Here is a 25,073-nt window from a genome sequence, read left to right on the forward strand (position 1 = left end):
TTAAATTAAATAATCTGGTCACTGTTTCAACTCAGGGAATACAAGACTCTGAATAAAAAGAGACATGGAAAACTGGGCAAAATATATATGTGTGTTTATGTATATTTATTTTTTAAAATAAGCATGTTTTAAATAATGTTGAAATGTCATAAACTGTGACATATCTACAAATACATGTCTTCTTATTGTTTGTGTTTAGAACATATGCCATCAGAAGGATAAGAGATGCCTTCAGAGAAAACAAGAATATAAAGGATTCTGAAAAAATAGAAGAACTAGTGAATAAAGCCAAAGCAAACCTAGAGGTTATTCATCGGCAGGTATGTTTATTTCTCTCACTTTATCTAAGAGTTGTATACTCCTCAGTTAACTACACTACAGATGGAAAAAAACGGATCCATGCTCAAAACATCTCTGGATGAACAGCAGTTTTTTGTGTCTGAGTTTAGAGGGTGGGAAACATCGGCTTATTCATGATGGTTGCAACAGGGGATTAGGAACGTTTGTTCCATTACCTGGAACAGGCTTTGCTATTGAAAGTTTATGTACTCTTCTGTTACCTTTTCTCCTGTTTGTTTTACTACCTCTTCGTTTTGCTTCTCTGTTCTGCCCTAATTTTCCCTTGACTTGTTTCAATTCCTTTCCTCATGCATTCCTCCTTCCATCGTAGGTTTAGAAGAGTGGCTGTGATACTTGCTCCAAATCTTGCCTCTGTGTTTGTTTTTCCCCACCTCCAGATACAATGTTAGAACACCAGCAGAGTAAGAAAATCCTAAAGTGAATTAAGAAAATGCTGGCTGAATGTGTCCAAGCACAAGGTGATAGATTTTTCCTTGGAGCAAGTTGAGTCGGTGGCAATATTTTTCTCTGACCTTGTCTGAGTAGCATTTATAGCATCTCTCTTCCTTCCACTGGATACCATATTATTTAGACATGAATTATACTTTGTCGAACTTCAGATACTTTATTACTTCTCACACACACCCACTGTCTATCTACAGCGACCGCTGGAAATTTGAAGAAAGCAAGCTTCTACACCTAAACTCTCTAAGGCCACTTGCAATGCAATGTTGCTCCTTGCAGAATCTGAATTAACTGACACCAGTCAGAGCTCAGTAGTACTTTTATTAAATATCAAATGAATATGTGCACCTGTTCCTCCATGGTCTGTTTTAAGATGAATCTTTTAACAACTAGCAGGTCAGCTGCATTCTTATTTCAGTAGGAGGCTTGGCCCATGGATTTGTCAATTAAGTATGAATATTTTGGTGTGAATTAAATTATTTATTTGGAACTTCTCTCAGGAACAGGTGTTGTCTTGTGCTGCCATAGTTATCTTTTTTTAAAACAAACACTGCTATTTTTGTATTTTTAAAGTGTTTCTTGAAGAAGCCATTTGGGTTGGATTGATTCAATACAATTATATTTAAAAGTTGTAGTGTTTTATTTCATACCTATTTTATTCTTTTTGAAGTTTTATCTTGAAGAGCCTTGATATCCAGTATTCTCCAGGGAAGTATTAGAGCCTGGAGAAGACAATGAAGGAGAGGATGTCACAGGAGAAGAGTCAGAGGTCATAGGAGAAGAGTCAGAGATCACTCAGACAGATCTGGGCTAGTAGTTAGTTTATGGAGTTCTAATCAGTAAATTTAGGCATGTAAAATATTTAATAAGTACAAATGGATTGGTAGTCAATACTACACTTAAAGCTATTATGAGATACAAAGATTATCGCTTAGGCTTACTATACATATCTTAAAGGTTATGTGCATGCAAAAAAATGGCACTCACCAACCCATTGATGCCTGTTGTCAGGTAAGGGATCTCTCAGCCTTGTGGGGTGACCTTGAGAGACGTTCCCGTGCAAGGGGAGATCACCACCACACAAGCAGCTGCTATGGGGCAGAGCTCAACAGACCCTGATGGATGCAGGTGTTTATAACGTAAAGTGGTTGATTTGTCATCACATTTCCTGCTGTGTTAATGCAGTTTCAGCCACTTAGCCCAGTCTCCAGCCAAACTGGGGTTTTTTTGGGTTTGGTGCAGAGTTCTCACTGGTAGCCTCACACAACAGGATTAACTTCAGTTAGGCTGACTTGTTGTGCATCTGCCTGGACTAAAGTTCAGTTAATTCAAACAAGGAGAGGGCATCTGTCACAGGGGGTGGCAAAAGGCACAGGTCACATTCTGCCATTTACAGAAACTCTGCATCAAAGAAGAAATGGTTTGTGGATGTGGGATCTCCCACAGTAAAATGCTACAGAAAATCTCTTCTAGATTGTGGCTAAGAAAAATTCCTGTCAGCATGTCAGAAAATACTCTGTGATGGTTGTAAGTAAGAATGTAAACATTATATCTTTGATAAATCAGGAAAACATTGGTGAGGCTACGAGAGTAACTGTTTTGCTGTGAGATGGATGACTAAAGTATACTAAATTTATTTTTGTTTTCAAATATCTTAACTAGGACCTACTTGGCACATTTTTGTAATAGCAAGTACTTCCTTTTTCTGAAAAGAGTTCAATTTCAAGGTATCAAAGCACTTGAAATAGGTGAGAAATATTTGTTCCTGCTTTATAGATATGTATCTGGGATACTGAAATGAGGATGCTGATTTGTAGTACTTTAATGTTCAGGGTACCATGACTTGATGCAGGTGGGATTTAGGTCTCACTGGATCTATGAGCCTAAATTATAAACTGCAATTCTAAGTCAGATGGTAGTTTAGTCTTGCTAAAATAAAAGCTTTCCAGTTTTTCTTTTGACAAAAGATGGTTCTACTGACTCATCTGAGCTGTAATAGATCTGGGACTAAAATAAAACTCCTCTCACCTGAGCCCCATGAGCATGCAGATTACCTTGTTACTGTAGGCCCTGAAAAAAAATACCATTTCTCTCAAACAAACTCTTGACAGGGGTGAACTCTTTTCCTTCTGAGGTGTTGGTCTAGTCTTGCACCTTTTATGAAGTTTTCTTTTAGCCTGAAGATTATCCCTCAACATCTGATAGGTCTTTCAGCTGCCTTGGAAAGAGTAGGAAGAGGAGCAGGCAGGCTTGGTTAATGTCTGACTGGTGTACCCACTCTCTGTCCTTTGTAAAGGAGGAGTTGGGCTTAAGGACGTTTTATCTTCCTTGGTTGCTAGTGAACATTTTGATTATACCTAAACACATACATGTGCCTCTATCTACACAAGTATCTGTAACAATCCTGTATGTGAAGAATAGGTAACTGATAAAAGAAAATTTTTTTTTTTTTTTTAACATGAGTCTTTACAAGACTCGATGTTTGGGTAATAAGGGTTTTTTTTTTCTGAGTCATTCCCTGCCCTCCACTCTTCCCTCCCAGCCCCCAAAGAAGGTTTTTCTAAAAAAACTGAGAATTGCTGTTCTTTGCAGAATTTCTATTCTGTTTCAGTGTCACCTCACTTTCAGTAGTAAAGGAGGAGATAAATATTGGAAAAATAGCAACACTGTCTTAGAAGTAAGCTTTTCATCAGGACTATTGAAAACCTTAGCATCCAAATTCATATTTACTTGCTGTCAAATTTAATCATGCTCTGTGGAAAAAAATTCATTCTTGCTCCTCATTTAATTGAAAATCTAAGTAATGAAGTCATCTGACATTATTAAGACTTTATATGTAAAACTAACCAAGCATAATATACAGTGCTTTTATTTTTAAATGCAGGAGCACTGAAGCAAACATGAGATCTAGCATACAATTTTTGCTAAGTTTGGGGTTTATTATGATGTAGCCCATGTTGGTATTGCTGACTTTTTCATAGCGTGTCGATAGAAATTAAGTAATATTCCACTTTGCTGACAATTTGTTGTTACTCTAAAATCAAATTTATATTCACTTTACATTCTAATTTATGGTTTAGTCATCAAAGTGACCATTGAAGTGTAAGGTTCATAAATAACTATTTGAATCAGCCTAGTGGGAAATGTGAAATAGTGACAGATTACTGTCATTTTGTTCGTGTCAGTCACTGTACAATTTGCTTGAATATTATAAAAGCAGCTTTATAAAGCTGAAAAGCATGAAGGAACATTAATATCTGCCTTAGTCCTCCTTTGCTTGTTATTGGTTTCAATTTAAAAGCAGTCTGGCTAAAGGGAGGAACAACTCTGATTCTTTTCTCAACACTGTGAAGATTTTTTTGTGTGTGTTTACTGTGTAAGCAGCACAATTTCTGATGTCTTCCCTGTAAAGAAGGGTGTTGTGATAAATACATTGTCATGAGTAAGTTTGAAATAGAAAGTTTTGAGGCTAAGTCCTGAGGTCCTTTGAGGATTATCCTAACAGCAGTTCCCCAGCTATGCTACTACAAGTTCATTTGTGAGTTTTCATTGCTACTGGAATATGTTAGGAGAATTTTCCCTGAAATGTTACTGCTCAAGCTGAGATTCAAGATATATAAAAGCCACTTTGAATATGGGATAATACTGAGTGTTTTGAAGTGTTTGCTAGGGTTTTTTTTGTCATGCAGTCTCTTAAGTTTTGAACTGAAAATATGAAAGTGAAATTCAAAAGCTATATTAGACCTGCTTGCTTTGATTAAATCCCTGTTTTAATTTATAGGACATCTCATTCTTACATATTCCTCCACAGTACTGTCTAGACCCTTAGTTTTAGATTGTCGCTGGAAACCACCAGTCATCTTGTTGCTCAGCTAAGAAGGATTATTTTGGTTTTTTCTGGCAGCTCTGAAGGCTTTAGTATCAATTGAACTGGTTTTGACATCACACAACTACAGTACTCTTCAGTCAAACAGTTTTGATATTTCACAGCCTTTGTTTGCCCCTTTAAATAATCCAAACTGATGAGAATGATGGTTTGCACAAAGCTTTAGCAGGGAGACTAGAGATGGACCATGAGTGGTGAGACAGTCAGGACGTGTGGATCTGCTTCCTTTACAGCTGGCTGGTCATCAGCATTTTCTAAGGGAACAGATGAACTTTTCTTGTTCTTTTGAGTTTGAGTTGTTCTTCCTCAGGCTTGACCTCTCTTAGTCTTCCCTTCAGATGTGAAAAAGAATGAAGGAATGTGGTTTTGAAGTATGAGAACTCTATTAAAAAGGCTCCACTGATAATGATAAATATTGAGTACTTGCATCATTTTTCATGTTTGCAGCATGTTGTAAGTACATTCTAATCCTTGCAATATTCATTGATTTTAACTCCATTTCTTTTAATGAAATACGTCATGACTACACCTTGATTAAGGCGCGTGTCATACTTAGTGTGAGATTTCGGTCTCATATTCTTGTGTTTCTCCACATCTGCATTTCTGGTAAAAATTATTAGTATAGTCTTGTTTTGAAATTTGTGTAAAATAAGAACAGTTGAACAGTTCTTCTGGATCTTCTTTTTTAGCAAGCCAAGTTGCCAGTGCAGGTGTGTGTTATCAGGTACTGCACCTTGAGGCATTCATTATCAGTATCTCATTTTAGCAATATCATAGATTCAAATAACAGTTGAATGGAAGTGGAAATGAGACTGAATGAATTTACTAATACAGCACTCATATTATTATGAACTGGTACTAATATAGCCACGGCATAAGGAAACATATTTCTGTTTTTCAAAATAGTATAAATATTAAAGTGTGCTTAATAAATATTAGTAAGACAAGCATTTTCAATTATAGTTACTCTGAAAAACAAAAGGCAGAAGTACCTTCGTTTACTGTACTTGCTTTCAGTTTTATTGCTCATCCTTTGTGGCTTTATCAGCAAATACTCCCATTGTTTTCCATAGTTCAGCTCTAGTAATCTCGTGATTGATTTGTAGCAATAGCATGTAAATTAGTAAATGCCAAGGTGTATGTATTTCTGGACTGAAAGCACATTTTTGAGCATTCAGAGGACAGGTACCAATTTACACAGTTGTGAGCAACATTGAGAAGTACCTTGAGACAGTAAATTCCAATCTTCAAGAAACATTCTGTGTATCTGAAGATACCTGTATTTATACTGCAAAGCAATGTGGGCTGGATGCGCTTAGCAGGAGAAGGTTCAAAATGAAAATTCTTGTTAGTAGTTTTAGTTTCAGGCTACAAGTCGTACTTCTGTCTAATTTTTATGATTATGTAAGAAAGTTGCAAAATACTGTAAAATGTATTTGATTATGTTAGCAGGAGTTTTGAAGCCAAGAGGAATGAACAGCCGGACAAGCTCTTTAGGTGCTCTCAGTACCAGGTGCAGCACCCGCACTGCTGTTCAGGAATGCACATGATATTGGCAAGTCACGTTTTCCTGCTGGCAGCCAGTTATGTTGCAGCTACGATATGATTTCCTTTTATCAAGTTTGTCACTGCAAGGAAGTTTTCAAATCACAAATTAATTTACTTCTTTTCTTGAGAGGCTCCTTGAATTATATATATATATTGGGTTTTTTCAGCTTCACAATGGCAATACCTCTTTTTCTACAAAAGTTTGTAGAGTTGTAGTTCTTATCTAAGAAGAATGTCATTAGAAGTTTGCTGCTTTCTTGCTAGTCTCATATATTTCTATTTATTACAGTTGCATCTACATGTTCCAACCAGGATAGAGCCAAGATTATGCACAGAGAGAAGTATTGCTACCTCTCGAGCCATTTAGTTTTTTAAAGCAAGTGTAGATGCAGGAAAGAGTTTTCAAATGCCTCATGCACAGAAGAAGAGCAGGAGGTGAAGGGCATAATCAAACAATAAATAAAGATCATATTAAACCAGTTTTATCAACTGCATGATATCAGTTTTTGAAGGTAATCAAGCATCTATCACTAGTAAATACTTGCAATGACATCTAGAATTTAGCGAATGGTTGATATGAGCCGCTTGACCTTCTCTTACCTATTGCAATACTGGTGGACGGGTTTTAATTGCTTTAGCAGATCATGAGTTCTCACTTGATTGGTTCCCTACATGTATTCACCAAAATTATGTTGGAAGCCTGTGGCAAAGCCAAACACTGAATATAAATCAGATGACTTTGCTTTTTTGAAGGCATTGGGAGGATTTTTCTCTGGATTTTTTTTTTAATTTTAGAGCTCTTTGGAGTGATATTTTTAGATAATTTTATTCCTCAAGGTCATTTAAATCCTATTTATTATGTTCAAGTTGCACTTTTACAGGGACTTGTAAATATAACTCAAGAAGTATGTATTTATATATTCTTTCATAACAGTAGCTTACAAGGAAGAATATGATTAAGAAAGCAACAGAAATCCTTAACATACCGTACGTTTCAGTGCTTTTTGACTTGGAAAGAGACAGAGATGCAGGTGGAGGAAGGTATAGCATGAGATGGATAATACCTGTCTTTTAGTAAACAAGAGAAAGCTTGAAATTGAAGTTGAAATGGGGAGGCATTAAATTCAGAGCTATACTGGGTTTGTATTCCAGTATGTGCGTAAATGTATTTCATGTCCAGTAAATATCCATAATGTTGGGGGCAAAGGGAGGAGGAACAAAGGAAAAAAAATGCAACAGAGTGACTTTGGAAAAGGTTTGGTAAATTTGAACAGAAACCCAGATGAATCAGAACTTGGCCCTTCACAGGACTGTTAGCACTGAGGTCCACTTTGGCTAGACTTTTCAAGTAGATTTTTCATCTTGGCATGTAGGATAGCCTTGGAGATATGCAATACTGTAACAGATGCCAAGAGCCCAGAGCTGTCATATCAGCTTAATTTCTAGCCTCAGAATACGCAGGACATAAAACAGACATTTTCCCTGTGTGCAGCTGGCCTGGCGCTTCAGGTTACACCTGTGTGAGTCTCCAGAGCAGTGTTACTCCTTAAGCTTTCATTTAACTCTCCTGGTGGAGAGCGAGATTGTATTTTCACAAGTGATTTGCTGCTGCTTGCCCTGCTGACTGAATTACAAGTGTCAGTTTCTGCCCACAGTATTAAATACCGAAGTAGACCCTGCATTGAAAGTACCCTTTAGGCTATAAGCAGAGGCGATTCAGAGGCAGAATGAGGCTTTGTCTTTCTGATCTAAGAGCCCTCATGTAAAACACAGCATTCGATGTATGCAGTAACCTTTCCTAAAAAAATTAAGACTGCTGAGTGTTGGCAGCTGCTTTTAAAATGCTTTAATTATCTGTCATAAAGAGCTGTCATTATTTTTGTTACATGTTTTTGGTGGCTAGTCCAGTGAGGCTGGAGCCTTATCATAAATAATAAGTAGTTATATAATGCATCCAGAGCATCTGACGTTATGCACAGAGGAGGGCTGTCTGAAGGACGGGAGAAGGACTTACTTTCTAGTGAGCAATTTGGCCTGGCAGTATGTCACATCTGATCAAGTAAATGCTAGGTGTAAACTTCCACGTGGAAAAGAGAAAGTTTATCAGCCTGGCTGGTCAGTAGCTTCTTGAAACAGTGGGTAGCACTGATTGAACCAGTCTGTGCTGAAGAAAGCTCCAGAAGCAAGGAAATCTCAAGTTTTCAGGGAAGTGTGTTCATCTGCCACTCGACCATTCGTGCTTTCTGCTTTCCTGTGGTTGGTATCTCAAGGGCTTCTGCCCAGTGTGTAAATAAATATGGTTCATAGGGGTGGCTGTTGCAACAGAACTTCAAGGCAGTCTATTCCAAATGAGGTGAATAACAGCAAGTGCATGTGTGTCCTAGTATAAATATAAAATATTGCCAAGAGAGGGAAGGTAGAAAATAGTGCTGGTGGTTTTGATCACAGCTCAGGTTACTTCTGCCATGTTTCTAATCTGACTGTGATCTTGAGTTGATATCTGCCAATCTGGTTTGTTGTGATGCCTGAAGATTTAGTATCTAGCATTAGCATATATGAATGTTTTAGTAACTTCCCGTCTTTCTTGCTGCGTGGTGTCTGCTGCAGAGCAGAACATTTGTGGAGGATCTCTTTTACTGAATAGGAAAAAGAGAAGTATGGCACTTTAGTGTGTTGCTTATGGAACGTATAACTGTGTGAAAGCCTTGCACATGTCTTGTGACTTACATTCATGTCAGAACATAGATCTCTCCTGACCGTCCCTTTTCAGTGGTGTTATCATGGGGTAAACTAGTTTTAAGTACAGCTAGACCATGAGGAAATGAAAGGGATTCCTGTTTTGAGGACTTCTGAAAAAAGTAAGAGACAAAAGGGCTGTTATTACAACAGTGTTCTCTGTTTTGATTTCCCACAGTTTGTTGGTTGCTTTTTAATCTGTTGTTGTTTTATTTCACTTTCCTTGCTGAGAAAACTTTCCTTTCTGGTTTTGTGCTGCTTGTTGATAGGAGACATGTCAGGTTCAATGGCACCGCGGCTGAGCAGGCACACTTCCCCCCAGGAGGAGCTTTGGCACGTTTGTCTGGTGCCTCAGCTTCCCAGGACTGTGTTCTGCTGCCCTTGAACTGCAGTCTGTAATTCAGGATGACGATGGTGGTGTTGACGCCATCACTATCTGACAAGTCACCTAGTCCTGTAGCTGTGGTACAATGGGGTTTTTTAATGACATTTTCTCCCCCCATGCTCAGTCATCAGTCTCTCAGCATATTACAGTTACCATTTTTCACTTACAACTGACAAAGGGAAGAGGGAGCATTTTAGCACCTCTTTAAGCTACTTGCATGCTTTTCTGGCCTTTCAGATGGCCATGCTTCTCCTCTCAGCACATTGAAAATACAGTATGTAAAGCTTCCCCTGCCACTCTAAATCAGATGCCTTTTTTTGTTTCTTCCACAGATAGTTTGTCAAGTCTAAAGAATTTATTCTCATCTTGATTTTCAGCATAAGGCCAGCCTGCAAAGAGCTCTGTTTGTTCTATGTGCTTCATGAATCTGGCTTCACGAGTACTTTTTATTTCCCCATCTTATTATCTTCATGCTGCTTCTGTTGGTTCAGTCACTAAAACTTTTTCCCTTATCCCAGTTGCAAAGGTGCCAGTTGTTTTCTTATTTTTAAAATTGCTTGTCAAAATGAAACTTGTTATAAAACCTACCAACATTAGCTGTCATTTCATAAAAATCTTTAAAAAAAAAAAAGTTACTTCAAAAAATAAAAAAGAAGCCTTCTCCGTGGCCCCCAGTGTCTAGTGTATCTGCATGTATTGTAATCTTCTGGGGGTCCACTGAATACCCCTGTGGTTTAGCATAGCGCCAAACACGGTCTCTGCCACTAATACTATTGGACTGAATTTGCAGCCAGGTAAATTCACAGTGATCTAGTTTTATTTTGACAATAAACATGAACATATGTGTGGCCTTTATTTAAACCTCTTTCAAGCAAACAAGCTTTATCATTGACGTGTTGTGTTTCAATTTTATCTTTTTTGCAGTAATTTGGATTCTGTCTGATGTCTCTGTAGTAAGCGGCTTTATTTGAGGAAAATGTGTTTGATCCATGAAGTTGTGATGAAGGCCAAGCTTCAGGGAAGAAAGTTGCTAGACTCCAATGTCAGCATGTCTGATCCAGCCCTTGGAAGTTTTAAGCAAGGAAAACTGTTTTCTAGACAAGAGTGTAGAGAGGAGTTTAATTAGTGTTTACGCAGTCTCCTTGGTACTGGTGCATTGCTGCTGTCTTTAGCTCTGTGCTTTCTGAGGTGAGCCTGGGTTTTTTTTTGGCCATTAAAAGCTATAGCCGCAGTACCCTTCATCTTGGTGACAGGCATTATGCCAGTACATTAATTCTGAAGGCAACTAAAAAGAAGAAGAGAAAAGGAGCCCAAACTCTCCCAGTCACATTTAAATACAAATTGACTGATTCCTGTTGTTATTCTCTCGAGTATGTCAGATGGATGCTCCCTCACTTCGAGGTATGGGCTGCCTGAATGTCCTTCCTAAGCTGTTTGCTTTGCAGGAATTGAACCGTTACTAAGCAGAGTTTCGAGTTCACCTTTATGATTTTGGCACCTGTAGAATGTACATTCTCTGAAACGAAGATCTGCTGTGAACCTTGTAAACAAGGTCTTGTCCCTCACCTTGGAAGTTACGAATATTGCAGCGTAGTGACTAAATAATATGTTCATAGTCTTTCTCCTATGAGCATAATTCACTTGCTGAGCAGTTGCTTTGGTAATTTTTAATCGTATTTTCATCCAAGTATATGGTTAATGAGAGCATTATGTGACCTAATCACTTATCCTGTCGCATTAATACAGATCTTGTTTGTAATTCTCCTGGTTTTGTTGTTGACCCAATGTTTTGGTTATGTGTTCAAATGATCTTAATTTTAATCGAAAGTACTTTTCATCTCATAGCAGTCTAATTTGCACATTTGTCAGTAGTGAATACTTATTGGGGGAGGGTGCGTACTCTCTAATTGCTTGTGCCAGTATACCTCTGGGAGGTTAATCAATCTTGTGCTTTTTAATTGACATCAATAACGTGTTTACATTTATCAATATTTCTTAATTGTCAGGTTATAACAGCGGAACTTCAATAATAAATCATGCCAATGGTTAACTTCATACATTAGATTTTTAAGAGTCTCCTTAAGCAGTTTGACATGTTGTAAATTGCTTGTAGGAGATTTGTATGTATCCTTATGGAGGGGGAAAAGTAAAAATTGCTATGCAAAGTCATGCTGTAGAATAATAGTAATGACAGTAAAATACCTTTGCCACATGTATGGTATGCTTTAAGGGTTAAAAAAAAAGGAAGTAAATCTTTTCAAAGTGCTACTTTTGTAACAAATAGTGTTGCATGACAGTACACGCATGTTTGTTGTGCCATCCCAAGGGACTTGTCAGAGCTGGGACTGTTTCCCTTCTCTCAGCTGTACAAGTGAGGCAGAGGACAGAGAGAATCACTAGCACTGCTCCTTTACAGAAGTAGCAGTGACCTCTGGGTCACCCTGATCTTAACTGTGCATTTCACCACATGCCTGTCTTTAAGATATTGAGGTGGAAATGAAGGAGGCTACTTCTGTTTGAATGTAAGCACATTTAAAGACTTTTGTGCTTAGGGAACTGATTTCTTTCCCCAGGTTCCCAAAATACGCTCACAGCAGGAATTAAAGCATGGTATTCCAAGCCTTACAACACTGTCTGTCTCAGTAGGTGTCCCTTTATCGTCTGCCTTGCTCTCTTCTCTGTCCTCTTTAGATCCAAGTGACAGTAGACTGGAGAGGAAAATGTGCTCAGACAGAAAGCTAGCAGAATGCTGACCACAGTGTTTGTGTCTGTCTTACCATGCTTTATGGGCCACATCAAAGGCAATATTCTTACATTAAAAACCCTGCCTAATAGCAGTGAAGAAAGACTTAATAGTTAATGCTGTTATTTTCTAGTTAAGTGTCAGCCAGTATGAACACCAGGATAGGAAAAGAGAGAAGTAGGGAAGCGGCTATTTGTGGGGTTTGCAGTTTTACTTGTCTTTTTAACTGAGATCCTAAAGGTGAACTACAGTGTTTCAAGTAAACATACATGTACATACAAAAAATTGGATAAGTCTTTAATGTTGTTAAACTCAAATATTATATAAAATTAATTATTTTAATATCTTACTGTGTAGGGCCTAATTTTACAATGCTACTTGTAGAAGGAACTGTTGATGAAATTAGTTATCTGAAATGCTGTAGAATTAAATGGTATTTTACATACAGTTAGAGGTACACCTATTGTTTTGGTTGAAAATGAGATAAGAAAAATAAATGCTTATTTTGGGAAAGAGCAATAGGTGAGGAGCTGGAAGACCTGGAAAATGAATATGACTAGCCTATAATCAGTTGAAACAGTAGGAAAAGAGTATTTACAGATCTGATGATAACAAAGCCCCTTTATCAAGGGGTGAGTAAAAAATTCACCAGGGTCTCAGTCCTAGGAAAAAAAAAGGACTGGTTTAAACATCTGAATCTTGATGCAGGTAACAAAGTTCCTTGTCCTTTGAGCAATTCAAAATCAGACGTGTCGGCATTTGCATTCCTCTTGCCTTTCTTGGTCTCCATCCTGGCTTCATCCTCACACAGTGCTCTAGTACAGCACTTTAAAATACTATGTTTATCTGTATTTCAAATAAGATACTGTAAGTTGAAAACTACTGTTAATAGATTGATAGTTTTTATTTCACTTCTTTGAACTTGTATGAGAGAAAAATGGCTGGCAAAGAGCTGAGCTAAACAGTAGTATGAAGCCTGATGCCATTCTACTCAGTGTCATGATTAAAATTTCTATTTCTGTAATTCCTGTCTTCTTCTTACTAACTGAAGCTATCGTGTGTTGTCCAAGCCCTAAAAAAAAAAAAATCAGACCCAGAGATTTTGTTGGCAGTGTACAAAACTAAGATGTCTGTACTCTAACATCAAGGCTCACTTTTATATGAAAAGACAAATTAAAATATTAAATGTTTCAGTTTTAGTCTAGCAGCCATTTTGTTGACTTCTTGCAAATGTTAAAAGTAATAAATTAAGCCTCTCTCTCCTTTTTGAATCAGACAAGACTGATAAGACACGGCTATCTAACGGACAAAATTACAGTGGTTACCAAATCAAATCACATTAAAGCAAAAGATGTGTAATCAATTTCTTTGTGAAGGGTAAAGCAATTCAGAAGACAAAACCATCGACATTTACTTTAGCATAGCAGATTAAGTACATTCATGTTACATGTAGAGGGCTTTGCAGTAGGGTGCTTGTGTGAATAAGCTGTATTTAGTTTCAAAAGCAGGCACCTGGGGTGCCACTGGTACGACATGTTAGCCCGGACACAGCCGTGCAGGTTCTGGGCTAGAGGTCGTTTGCCTCCATGTCTGGAAGGGGAAGTTGAGTGGGCGTATGAATATGTGAGCACGAGTCTTTTAAGAAGTGGCGACCTTTCAGTGGCATTCAAATTGTATTTGCCCTTTTGACTTCAAACCTGCCAAGATACCTGAGATGTAGATGAAACTAAATTTAGTTTGGCTGCTAGCATGAAGAATGTAAAATCTCAGGTGAATTAAGTTCAGAAAAGATGATTTTCATGCACTATCCTCCAAAAATGTATTTAGTTCCAGCATAGCCTGAATAGCAGGTTAAACTAGTAACAGTTCAATTGCCAGGTTTTCCAGTACTTTTGAGAAAGACTGAAATTGCTGCTACCAGGTCATCAGGTAGGTTATGATTTAAAACCTAAGTGAGCCTAGTACAGGAAACTTGTCTTTTAACCTTCTTTTCCTCAGGCATCCTACATCAAGTGAATACTGAAGCTACTGAGAAAGTAAGGATTGTAACGAATATCCATAATGTGCATCGTCATAGACTGAACAGAGAAGATGGCTCTTTTGTTCAGAAGGTACCTGGGCAGATTGATAGCAAGGATCTGGACGTGTGTTCACACATTTGTGCTGACTAATATGGTCGCTTAAGAGCTCAAGGTACTCTGGAAGTCACTAGAATGTGAACTCCAAAATTACATAAGCATTCAAGAACATGATCTTTCTCCCTACGATTTCATATTTGAAAAAAATCAATGTAGTATCAAAGTAGAACTTGTAGTGTTTTTCATCTTTTGGTAAAGTACAGGCCATCTATGTTTCTATTCCTTTCCTAAATCTTCAGCTAAAAGAAATGTCATGTAGCTATCCTGCTACTCTGTGGGCCGTACTTCCTTCAGGGAGTAATGCACAAGCTCCACAGTGCACTTGGTATTTTTCATGAGTGCTTAGTATGTGTATCGCGCGTTGTAAAGCTGAAAGCTCTGGGTAGGGGCATGATGGGGCTTGAAGAAGTACCCAGTAACCATGGCCACCCGTGTGCTTGCCGTCATACAAAGAGCCTTTGAAGCTCAGCTGAACAGATTTCAGTGATGGTACTTCCAATTTCAAAGGTTTGCCATGATCTAGACTTAAGAATTTGTTTTTTAAAAAGACTACACAGTTTTTACCATTCTGTGCAAGTCAGTAGTGAGTTCATACCTGACTCCCCTGTCATGATGACAGTTAATCTGGAAGTAGGGGCAGATAATTCACTGGAGATCAGGTTATATGTTTTGTATATCCATGTAAGATGGTAAAATCCGGCTGTGTAGCGTATCAGTTTCCTCAGTGCTGCTTGATCTTGGTTTTCATTTTCAACTTTTCATTTAAAGTAAGATTGGAGTTCTTTATTTGACTTGCTGGCTAAGGCTTTTTAAAATGTAAATAGCAGTCTTGTACCTCTAATACAGAGTGCTGCAAAGCTGAGAGAAGGAGAGTGTGACCTATTCTTACAAAAGAAAACAAAACTGAGAAAGGGTGGAACATAAGAACAGAGAGATCCAGGGTTTCCCACCATATAGTAATGGATATGACCTTTAATATTGAGTCCTTTGGATCAAATTTAAGTTGGCATTAAAATTTTCTAATAAATTCCCTGCTGAATCTCAGAGGTTTTTTTCCTCAGATTTAATTCAATAAGGTCACAATAAAGCAAGTGCTGTCTGTGCTATTGTAATTGCTCTCAGCAGGCTGATAATGTTATTGCAGAGAAGTGCCAGCTACTGTGCTTTTATTTCTTTCTTCAAGCACTCTTCTTCCTACGTGTTTGCTCCCCTTGCTCTCAGGTCTACCCTAAGTAGGAAGTGAAGCTGTTTTAAATGCCATTTGCTTCTCATTTTAACATGTTTTTATATTAATGCTTTCCTGAGTCTCTTCAACGAACAGAATTAAAGTGTAGCCTGTCTTATTGCGGAATAATTGGGGCCTTGTGTTTCCTTTCCTTAATTCTTATCCAACCTTTATGCATTAGATTCAGCCTCTAAGTTCTTAAAAGTCGATATTCCTAAACATGCAATGCTTAGTTCACTTTGGCTTGGTACTTTTGAGAGTTACTGAATAGACGTACAGCTAAAGGAGTTTGTCTTAGGCGTGTGGGGAAGGACACTGAATACCCACTGTCCTGTGTTTCATAAAAAAATGACAAATTGCAGCTCATCACAGTGAGGTGTATGTATTTGAGGTCCTGCACTTATAGATTAATACTACATCTTCTTTTGCAATGTGACTTTCAGAACAGCATTGCCAATGTGATGTTTCTTGTACGAATGAAAAATTTTTGCCTAGCATGCTACTGGTAGATCTGTTACTACTGTATTAGAAGTAGATCAGTAGAGTAAATAAATGCCAATGCAGAGTTCTGTGATCATGGTTCTCCATGTAATTCTGTGTGACCGTGAGAGACTCACTCAGTGCAGCTTCAGTATCAACTCTGCATGAGCTTCATTAGCTGTACACTAAGTTTCTAGACACAACTTTCTCCTTTTCGCGATCAGACCTGCTGTCTAAAATGTCAGGTTTCTGTTTGTAGTGGTGGCATGTTAGGAGCTGTTGTACATCATGTCTTGTCCTTTTTAACAAATGAAGGGTACTTTGAAACATTGTAATCAGATCACACGATTAGTATTTTGGAGTGACAATGAACCAGTTTTTTAGTTGTGGGGCTAGATTTGTTTTTCTTGATTGTGGGCACAAAGTAATAATTCATGTTCCTCTACCTCAGCACAACCAAGAGCTCAGGCCTTTGCAGTTTCAAAGCACCAGCCTGGCCATAGCTGAATGCTCCTGCCTGATATTAGCATCTGGATTCTCACACCCTAACCAGCTTCACACTTACCCATCTTCACCTTCCTGGTCCATCATCTTCCCCTTGCGCTCTGTCTTTCCCTGGGGCCCAGGATTTCTTGCCTAAAGTGTCATGCACAGAGTATTTTTTGTGTATCTCCAGCCACATGCAGACATTTACAGTTCTCTGCCCATGGCATTCACCGCTGCCAAACAAGCCAGTCTCTGTACAGAAGAAAATTACTGGCATGGATATTCAGCTGCTTATTTGCATACTCAGTTAACATATGTACAGTGGGATATGTCCTCTTGCCCACATGCAATTGACTGGAAATGAGGAGCAACAAAAGATGTTTTACAAAGGCAATTTCAGTTCTGAAATGCATGCAGCTGTATTCTGCCCACCTTCAACCTCCAGGGCAAGCAGAACTGATCAGGGCTGCCCCACAGCATGCGGGCAGTTTTGATATTGCATAATGTTGCTTGCATACCTGTGCAAAGTCTGCTTCAGTAATTAAAAAACAGCAGATGATGATCTTCAGTCATAACGTTTCACCCACTTTCTTATTGCTCATCGTTTCTTTTTTTTTTTTTTTTTTTTAAATTGTTTGATTGTTTGTGATGTCTACTCTTAGCCATGCATCATATGATACTGACAGGATACATACCACAGTGCCAACACACTTGATGAACTTCAGTGATAAAAACCATCACGTCTCCAGTGTGTGGAGTTTCTCCCAGCAAACACGCAGGCATGTCGAGGGAGGTCACTTCTGATCAATAACAGCTCATTGCTTTTAACTTACAACATACACGTTTTAATTTATATTTCCTGCTGGTGCCAGAGGGAACTAATTTCCAGCAGCAGAGATGCAACACAGCTACTTTAAAGCAGAATGGTCCTGAGACGAAATGATGTTACTGACCTGAAACACTTCAAAAAGGCTTGATTCTGAAGCCTGCTGTGGTTTGAGCTCACAGTTTCTGAGCTAGGTTAATGTTGCTCTGAATCATTGTGAGACATGATCAGATTGTTGCTTTCTAAATTAAATAATGAAGTGTTTGTGTGTCAGAGTTCCTACTATAATTAGTACTTAGACTGTGCTTTGAAAAGATCAGAATCTATATCACATGATGGTAGGATCTGGAATTTGTTTTGCAAACTTGACTTTCAGCCACAGAGACAGGAAGTCTTCCAAAATCCAGATTTGATTTGTAATACTTTGTGTATTAACTGTAGAAACATGAATGAATAATCAGATAGCCCTTTGGGTCGTGTGAATTTTTTTTCAACTAAAGTAATAATCTGGCTTGATTGAGATGATCTTTCCCTTAGTTCTCCTGTAGATTTCAGCTGTGAAATAGTCATATGATTCTTTGAAGAATGTTGGTAAAGCAGCAAAAATAAAACCTAGCATTCTTGCAATTCTTGGCGATTTATGTGTCTGAGTTGCTATTAGCCCGAAACTTCTGCACTGCTGTACGAATTGTAGTAGCACTTGTGAATCAATCAGATATGTCAAATGGTATATATTTAACACTTATTAGCCTAGATACAACATTTTAAAACTCTGCCATTCTTGCAAAAATTTCAACTCCACATAACGATTTTACCCTAGCTATTACCATCACACATCAAACTACACAACGTGGGATATGGGATGTCCTGATGTGCGATATGGATGCCATAGTTAAGCAAACTCACTGAAGTTAACATCTGGGATTTTTTGAAATATGGAGACAGAAATTTAGCGCTTTTTTTAATTTCTAGGCAGACTGTCTGTCATTGCAGTAATAGAAAGTTTTATCTCTTTTCCTCGCACAGAAAGCGTTGAGTAGATTTGAATATGGTATTAGGAAGACTTGGGGTTTCAACCTGACATTTTAACCTGTGATATTGTTGTATTTATTTATAAATGTTCCTTTCTTCACTACTCTCTCTCTTAAGAATGGTGTTGAACAGCTCACTACTGTGAACCCATCAGATTGGAATGCTTTTGTGGTAAAAAACATTAAATATTTCCCAGTCCCATCTAAAATTTTTGAAATAACTGAGAGCTTGATCTCCTGATTTAACACAAAGAATCTTCTAGTGCCATTTCTTCAGAGTAATAATGGGGGTATTTCAGATTTCTGTTTGTCTTATTTTTTATAGCGTTGTATGAGCGTGGCAGTTGGTAGAAATCATATCGAGGGAGACAATGTAAATTTTATGTCACTGAGATCCCTTTAAGCAATATCTGTTCAGGAAATAATCCTATATTAAAAGAATCAGTTGCAGATTTGGAAATGCTAAGATTTGGGGCAAATATGGGAAGACTATCAGGTCCTGCATCATATGATCAACTGGACTTCTACCTTCGGTGTCATGGCACGATTGTTAATCCCAGGATCAACTGGAAGATTAAAATGCAAACAAAGCTGTAAACTTTTCATGTGCTTTTTGTGAGCTCAGTGTTCATCATGAAGAAAACAGCACATAGAGGTTTTACCTCCACTGGAGCTGCTCTCGCAATTCTGCCCTTATCTTAAACAGCTCTGGGTAGTCTATCCTTATTTAGGTACTGTGCTGTGCTCTCCTTTCTTTTGGGTGCTCCATGTATGTGCTCATCCGCGGCCAGATGACTTTAAACCTTATTATCCTTCAATCTGAGTTTTAAAAGATAAAAAAAAAGGTAGAAGAGAAGCTTGGGATTGAAAGGAGGTTTCTGTAAGAGGCAGGGAGGGTGCTAAGTCCTGAAATATGAAGCCATGTTTGCCCTGATCCAACTGGCTGTTCTGCCAGTCTGTGTCTCTGGGTCACATTTGTATTTGGTTTGGATCAAGTAAGGTAACAACATGCTTCAAATGCCAAAAAAAAACTGAGGAGAAGGAGTTGATGATGTTTCTTGCATTAATGTTCCTGTTCTCTATTATCACATTCAGGAGACCGTGACTGAAATGACACTGAAATGCTGTTTCAGATTATCCCATTGAGAAAAACTCACAACCTTAGTAAAAATATCTGCTATAGTATGTTGACATATTGGGTCATTTTTAGAAACATGGTTATTGCAAAAAAGTTTCCACTGGGTTTTAGCTGAGATTCAGGTTTTGGAGGTTTGAAAATTCACTATTGTTGTGTTTATCTGTGGTTGCATCAGGAGATTTGGGGATGGTAAGAATGGAAAAATCACTTTTCAAATATTTGTTTGGATTGTGATACTATATATTTGGAATCAAACATTTCATTGCTATTGTAGTAAGTACAAAAACGCACTAAACTTGGGGTTTCTAAGCACATTCAGTCTGCTCGTGTTAGCAGACTGTCCTCCTGTGCTGTAGGTTTGGCTCGTTTCTATTTGTTACTAACTGAACTGAAATGCAAGAAGGTTACAGTTATGTAGCAGAAAATGTTGGCTGAAAATGAGTTAATTTTCTTCATGCAGTTAGAAACCTTTCTTTTTCATAGCTAGCATGGTCATTATTTGGACTTAGTTTGAGAACTAAGAGATAACACCCCAGCACATAGTTAATGTTTTTAATTGCTCTGGTCTGAGAGCCAAGGACACTCTGAGCGCTCTGCCCACAGGTGTGAGGCATCGAGGAAGGGGGGGCATGGATGGGGCAGAGCTTGACTGGCATCCAGACTGATCAATAAGAGTATTCCACCCCATTAGCGTCATGCTTTATATTTAAGGAGAATTGAGATCTTCCAGGCTCTCTCTCGGGTGCTCTTGCTCTCTTTCATGTTCTTTTTTGCTCTTTTTGTTGCAGCCAGGGGAATTCTGTTCAGGATGTTTAGTTCGGCCTTTTGCCATTTTGCAGAGGCCTCTGGGTCCTTCTGCCTTTTACCTCTTTTCTCTCTTTGGGATCGGCTGTTCAGGACCAGGTGCTGCTGCCTGGGACTGGCTGCTCAGTGTGAACAGATTTTGTGAGGAATTGCATTGGGTATCTTTTATTTTATATTTTATTTCTATTATATATATATATTTACTAGTAGTGTATTAGTATTTTGTTATTTCATTAAACTGTGTTTATCTCAATCTAAGTTTCTCCCTTCCCTTTTGATTCTCTCCCCTATTTGGGAGGGAGGGAGTGAGCAGCTATTGTGGTTGTATTGCCAGCTCGGGTTAAACCACGACAACTACCAAGATAGGCAGCAAACCAATTCCAATTTTATGTGACACCGAATGATGCCAAAGTGACAAGGCAGTGACTCCACACAAGTCAGGGTGGCGCTCAGCCCACCTTGCCAATGCTGCTGCCTCTCTGCCCTGCAGGAGCCTGCACCCCAGTCCTGGTCCCACACCTGCCTTCTCCACCTCTTCTCAGGGCGGGAGGAGAAGCAAGGAGTTACTCCACAGCTGGAGCCAGTGAGGGTCTCTCTATCCCAGGGCTTGGGCATGGGATGCAGAAGTCCTGTTCCACACGAGGTGGGAAGGATGAAGAGCGTGCCAATACCACCTTGTATTTTGTGGATGGACTGCTCTTTCTTGAGTCCCTGTGAGATGAACTTCTGGTTCCCACAGGAACCACGTCTCAAGGAGGAAGGAAATCCCCCCTTATGACAGCTTCACCTTGCAGCCTCCTTGAGACCTAGAACCGTAAGTCCAAAATACTTAATATTCCTGTAGTGTTTGGTAATTTCATGCTAGATTTTTTTTTTTTGTACAAGTATTTAGGAAGATTCAGATAGTCTTTTCTATCTAAAATATGTGGTAAGGTTTTTTATTGTTGTTGTTTTCAGTATTAGGTGGGTTTGTTGTTTTTCGTTGTATGGTTGGTTAGGTTTTTTTTCATAAGATCATTACAAATTATAAGTGCCAGTATTCGGTTGTTTTAACTATTAGCTAAACTCAGACTTTTCATCAGAAGTCTTTTGGAAAACATTGGCTAAGGCATGCAATGCATTCTTCTTCCCAGAAGTTTCAAAGACATTGTAAGAGAGAGTTATGTGTTTGCTGCATAGCCCTTTCTCATGGGAATGCATTTCTTTCAAAGCTGTCTTTAAGCACTTACTATAAGGCAATAAAAAGGTGCTGTTATAACTTGCCTCTTAATAAACAGTTTGAGATTTTTTTTCCCTGTGGTACCTTTGTTGGCGTATTCTTTTCGCTTGGAAGGTTGAAACCCACATGTAAGGACCATGCTCCTGTAACACAGCTTCAGATTGATTATAGATCTTTCTGCAGTAATCTATACTAAATGGTTGTTGCCAAAAAGAGGATGCATGGAGAGCAGTTCCATGGCTAAGGAATGAATGTGAAGAACATGACACTGGAAAAAGGGTCTCTCCTGAGATAAAAGAAAACATTTAAGTGGTATTAATGAACCTTTGCGAGGGTAAAATAATGTAATCCCTTTGCCCTGTTGCTGAGTGGGAAAGTGGTGTATGATTATGCATGTCCTTTTTGGGATATCTAAGAAACTTGCAAAGGCTATGACATAATCAAGTGTTTAGTTTCAAGGAACAGAAGCTTAGAAAAATCACCTTTTAATTCTGGTTCTGCCACAAGCTTTGATGGCATAGAACATCATATATCCTTTTTATCTTTACCTGTTCTCTTGGATTCTCCTTTTTTAAAACAGGTAATTCTTCAGTTGCATATATGACAAAGACAGTTTAGGACTCGCTTAATATGAAGATGCTTTTTGGTGTTGGGTGCTGTGAGTGTATATTTCTTTTAGGAAATGTCTTTTAGATTTTCCGCTTTTGCTTTAGAGAGCTTACGGTGGTTTGGATTTAGAGCTCATGAGAGTTTTGAATTAGTTCACAAGGGTCCTTAGAGTTTGGTTTAGTTGTCATGTAATCTGTGAAGAAATTCAAGTTTACTTTGTCCTTCATCAGGTTTGACTTCTGCTCCCATTAAGCTTCTGGCAATGGAAACCCTAATAAGCAATAAGCAATAGACTAATAAGCAAATTATTCTGAAACTTGTGAGCATTGGTAATGAATTTTCTGATTATCATTAAAATGCACCAAATCGAAAGATTTTGGCCAGACATTGCAGAGGCACAATGGGTGTTTTCTGGTTATTCAATACTGAGTAAAATTTTATTCTTAATTCTGTTGTGAATTTGTGTAGAATTGTATATAAACCTGAAGTTCAGCCTTTGCTATTTCACTGGCACCTATCTTTGCAAAACTGTACCTCATATAGGAGGCAAGAAATGTTATTGGAATACTGTGTAATGTCACAGGAAAATGTATTGCTATAGTCTAACCCAAAAACCAACTAATGCAGTTTTACATGATAGAGGTATGTTTATTTGAATTGGTGATACTGGGAATAAGAAGGAAATTAAAGCATTGTAAACTGTGCTGTTATTTTGGAAAGAATCAACAGTATCTTACAATCACCACTGTACAGATAGTGTCAGGCTAGAAATGTTACTAATTTTCTCATTGACCTCACACAGAAAGCTGGCTTTCCGTTGACCTCGGTCAGCAAGTGGCTGAATTTTGCCTCCATACAATGTTCTGCACCTGAAGTTTCTTTACACCTTATCAAAGAATGCTGTAGACTTAAGCATTAGGCATCTGTCTAGCCTGATTGCTCAGTAGAGGTGAAGTATGTTATACTTATGCAGAAAATAGAACCTACTATTTCCTACCAATTCAGCTTTCATTGCACTAAGAGGATCTGGGAGTGTTCAGTGATATTTTATATATCAGTATTCCAGTAAATCTCTTTCTAATGTGTGTACGTAAAGGGTAAGTGATTTTTAATTTTTTTAGGCAAAATTTGATGTGTAAATTTTATTGATAGCACACTGCAATTCAGTCTTCTGGAATTTCTAGGAGTCTTTTGGTTTTGTTTGCTTTTGTTAGGGTAGGGTTTTTTTGTCCTGCCCTCTATAAGTCATGTTTTCATTATAATTTTACTTACCATGCTGTGTCAAGACACATGCAGGCCTGGTGCATTCTCTAAATCCAGGGGTTTATTATTATTATTATATGAGCCTGACTGAACACTTAAACAGTGCTATAAGGCTGTAGTACATTTTCTGTAGTTTTAGAAATAATTATTTTGATTATTCACGGTAGTTTTCTGTGTCTGGCTATGAAATTCCTCCAACCTTCTTACCTTTTTTTCCTGCCCTGCCCCTGAATATGGTTTAAATAGATTTAGAAAGTGATATATCTATTGGAAGTATCTTTATTTATCAACAGAGGAATCTTGTTTAGAAAAAAAATTTAGGAAACATAAGTGGATCTCTTTTGAAGGAATATAGAAATGGTATGTGGAGAGGCAGAAACTCCTGTGAAAGAGGGGCAGAAACAGCCATGAAAGAGTGGCAGGAAGTGGCAGCAACACCACCTGTTTCATTTGAAAGAAAACTTAAGTGATTGGCTTAACAGAAAAAATGATATAGTCTGCTTTTTCCTTTAGAGAAGCAAAAACCTTTGTAATTTTTTTTTAGGCTACATGACATTCTTCGTTGTCAAAAGACTGACTCTTTGCTCTCCTATGACATCCCAATATTTAGCATACTAGTGAGACTGAATTCTTGTAGACCAAATTATGGGAAGTCAGGTAAGTGGCATTTTTATTATATTGCACAGTTTTTAAGTTATACACAGTCAGTATACAGATACATTGTAAAACTTATGTAGGAGAAATGCGCAATATAATAATATTAAAAGGCCACTTACCCACCTTACTGTTTTTGCAGCCAATTCCATGGCCCAGTAGGCACAAAGTCCACTATAGATTGTGTACTGGGGCAGGCAGCTGGTTAAGAATTAGGTCTTTTGTGTATCTGACGCACAAAAGGACAAACACAACCGACAGGTGCTGAGCAGCTTGTGTGCAATAAGAACAAAGTGAGATCCAGTGCTTGTTCTCTTGTGGTATTTGACCATTTGACCGTTGCTATTCAGATTTGTTTTTTCTTAAGGTTGAAGACCAGGAAGGACAGTTGACATACGTTGGAAATCACTGCAAACCTAACCTGAATTGCTAGTGCTAATACTGTTTTGCACTAATGTATTAATAACCGTCAACAGTGACTCAGTTTGCAGAACTAAAAGCTACTCATAACAGTAGTGCATTAAGGACTTCATTTTTGGTTTTGTTCTTCTACCTGTGCACTCAATTCTTTTATACAGGAATGGATTACAAAGAAACTTTACAACAACTACTACGATGAACTAAGGATAACATTATTGTATAGGTACACAAAGAGCTGGGGAACTTGAGCAGGAGTAATGTTTCATACTTTTATTGTTACATAAACAAATTCCAAATGCCAAGATTGTTTTAAAAGGAATTATGTATGTGTAAATTATCCAAAGCAGAAAAGCAGTATTTATTTTGCTCATGGTATATTCTTGACAAACCTGTAATTTCCATTGTTCCCTCTTAAAAGCAATCATAAATCATGTGATGGCTGTATGGTATATGTGCTACAGATTATTTTTGCTGTAGAAAGTGACATTTAACTACTACTTAGCAGACATTTCTATCCGTGTCATCTCTCGGATTTTATACATTATTTGGTTTAGCCTTATTTGTTAAGATCAAAATCTTTAAAATCATTTTTAAATCAAAAGGAAGTTTTTATTTATGGGTCTTTATTGTGTTCCTTACTGGATCTAGGAAGGATCTTGCTCTTACTTTGTGGGAGAA

At 38.0% G+C, this 25,073-nt stretch overlaps 1 protein-coding gene across 4 annotated transcripts in view; it reads left to right on the plus strand.

Moving 5' to 3' along the window:
- The window catches only part of LYRM4 (LYR motif containing 4), a 93,716-nt gene that overhangs the window by 23,239 nt on the left and 45,404 nt on the right, over positions 1-25,073 (plus strand). For 2 of the 4 annotated variants that reach the window (XR_010605841.1, XM_065629860.1), the window contains exon 2: positions 200-320. Coding sequence is in view for 2 of the 4 variants with exons in the window: in XM_065629860.1 (XP_065485932.1) it covers positions 200-320 (121 nt within the window). In the remaining 2 variants the exon portion in view is untranslated. Of the gene's footprint in view, positions 1-199; positions 321-5,039; positions 5,051-23,865; positions 23,979-25,073 lie in introns of all 4 variants that reach the window. The other 2 variants (XR_010605842.1, XM_065629859.1) reach the window with 2 other exon arrangements.

Source organism: Caloenas nicobarica, chromosome 2 (genome assembly GCF_036013445.1).
Source record: "Caloenas nicobarica isolate bCalNic1 chromosome 2, bCalNic1.hap1, whole genome shotgun sequence".
In the NCBI taxonomy this organism is placed as follows: Eukaryota; Metazoa; Chordata; class Aves; order Columbiformes; family Columbidae; genus Caloenas; species Caloenas nicobarica.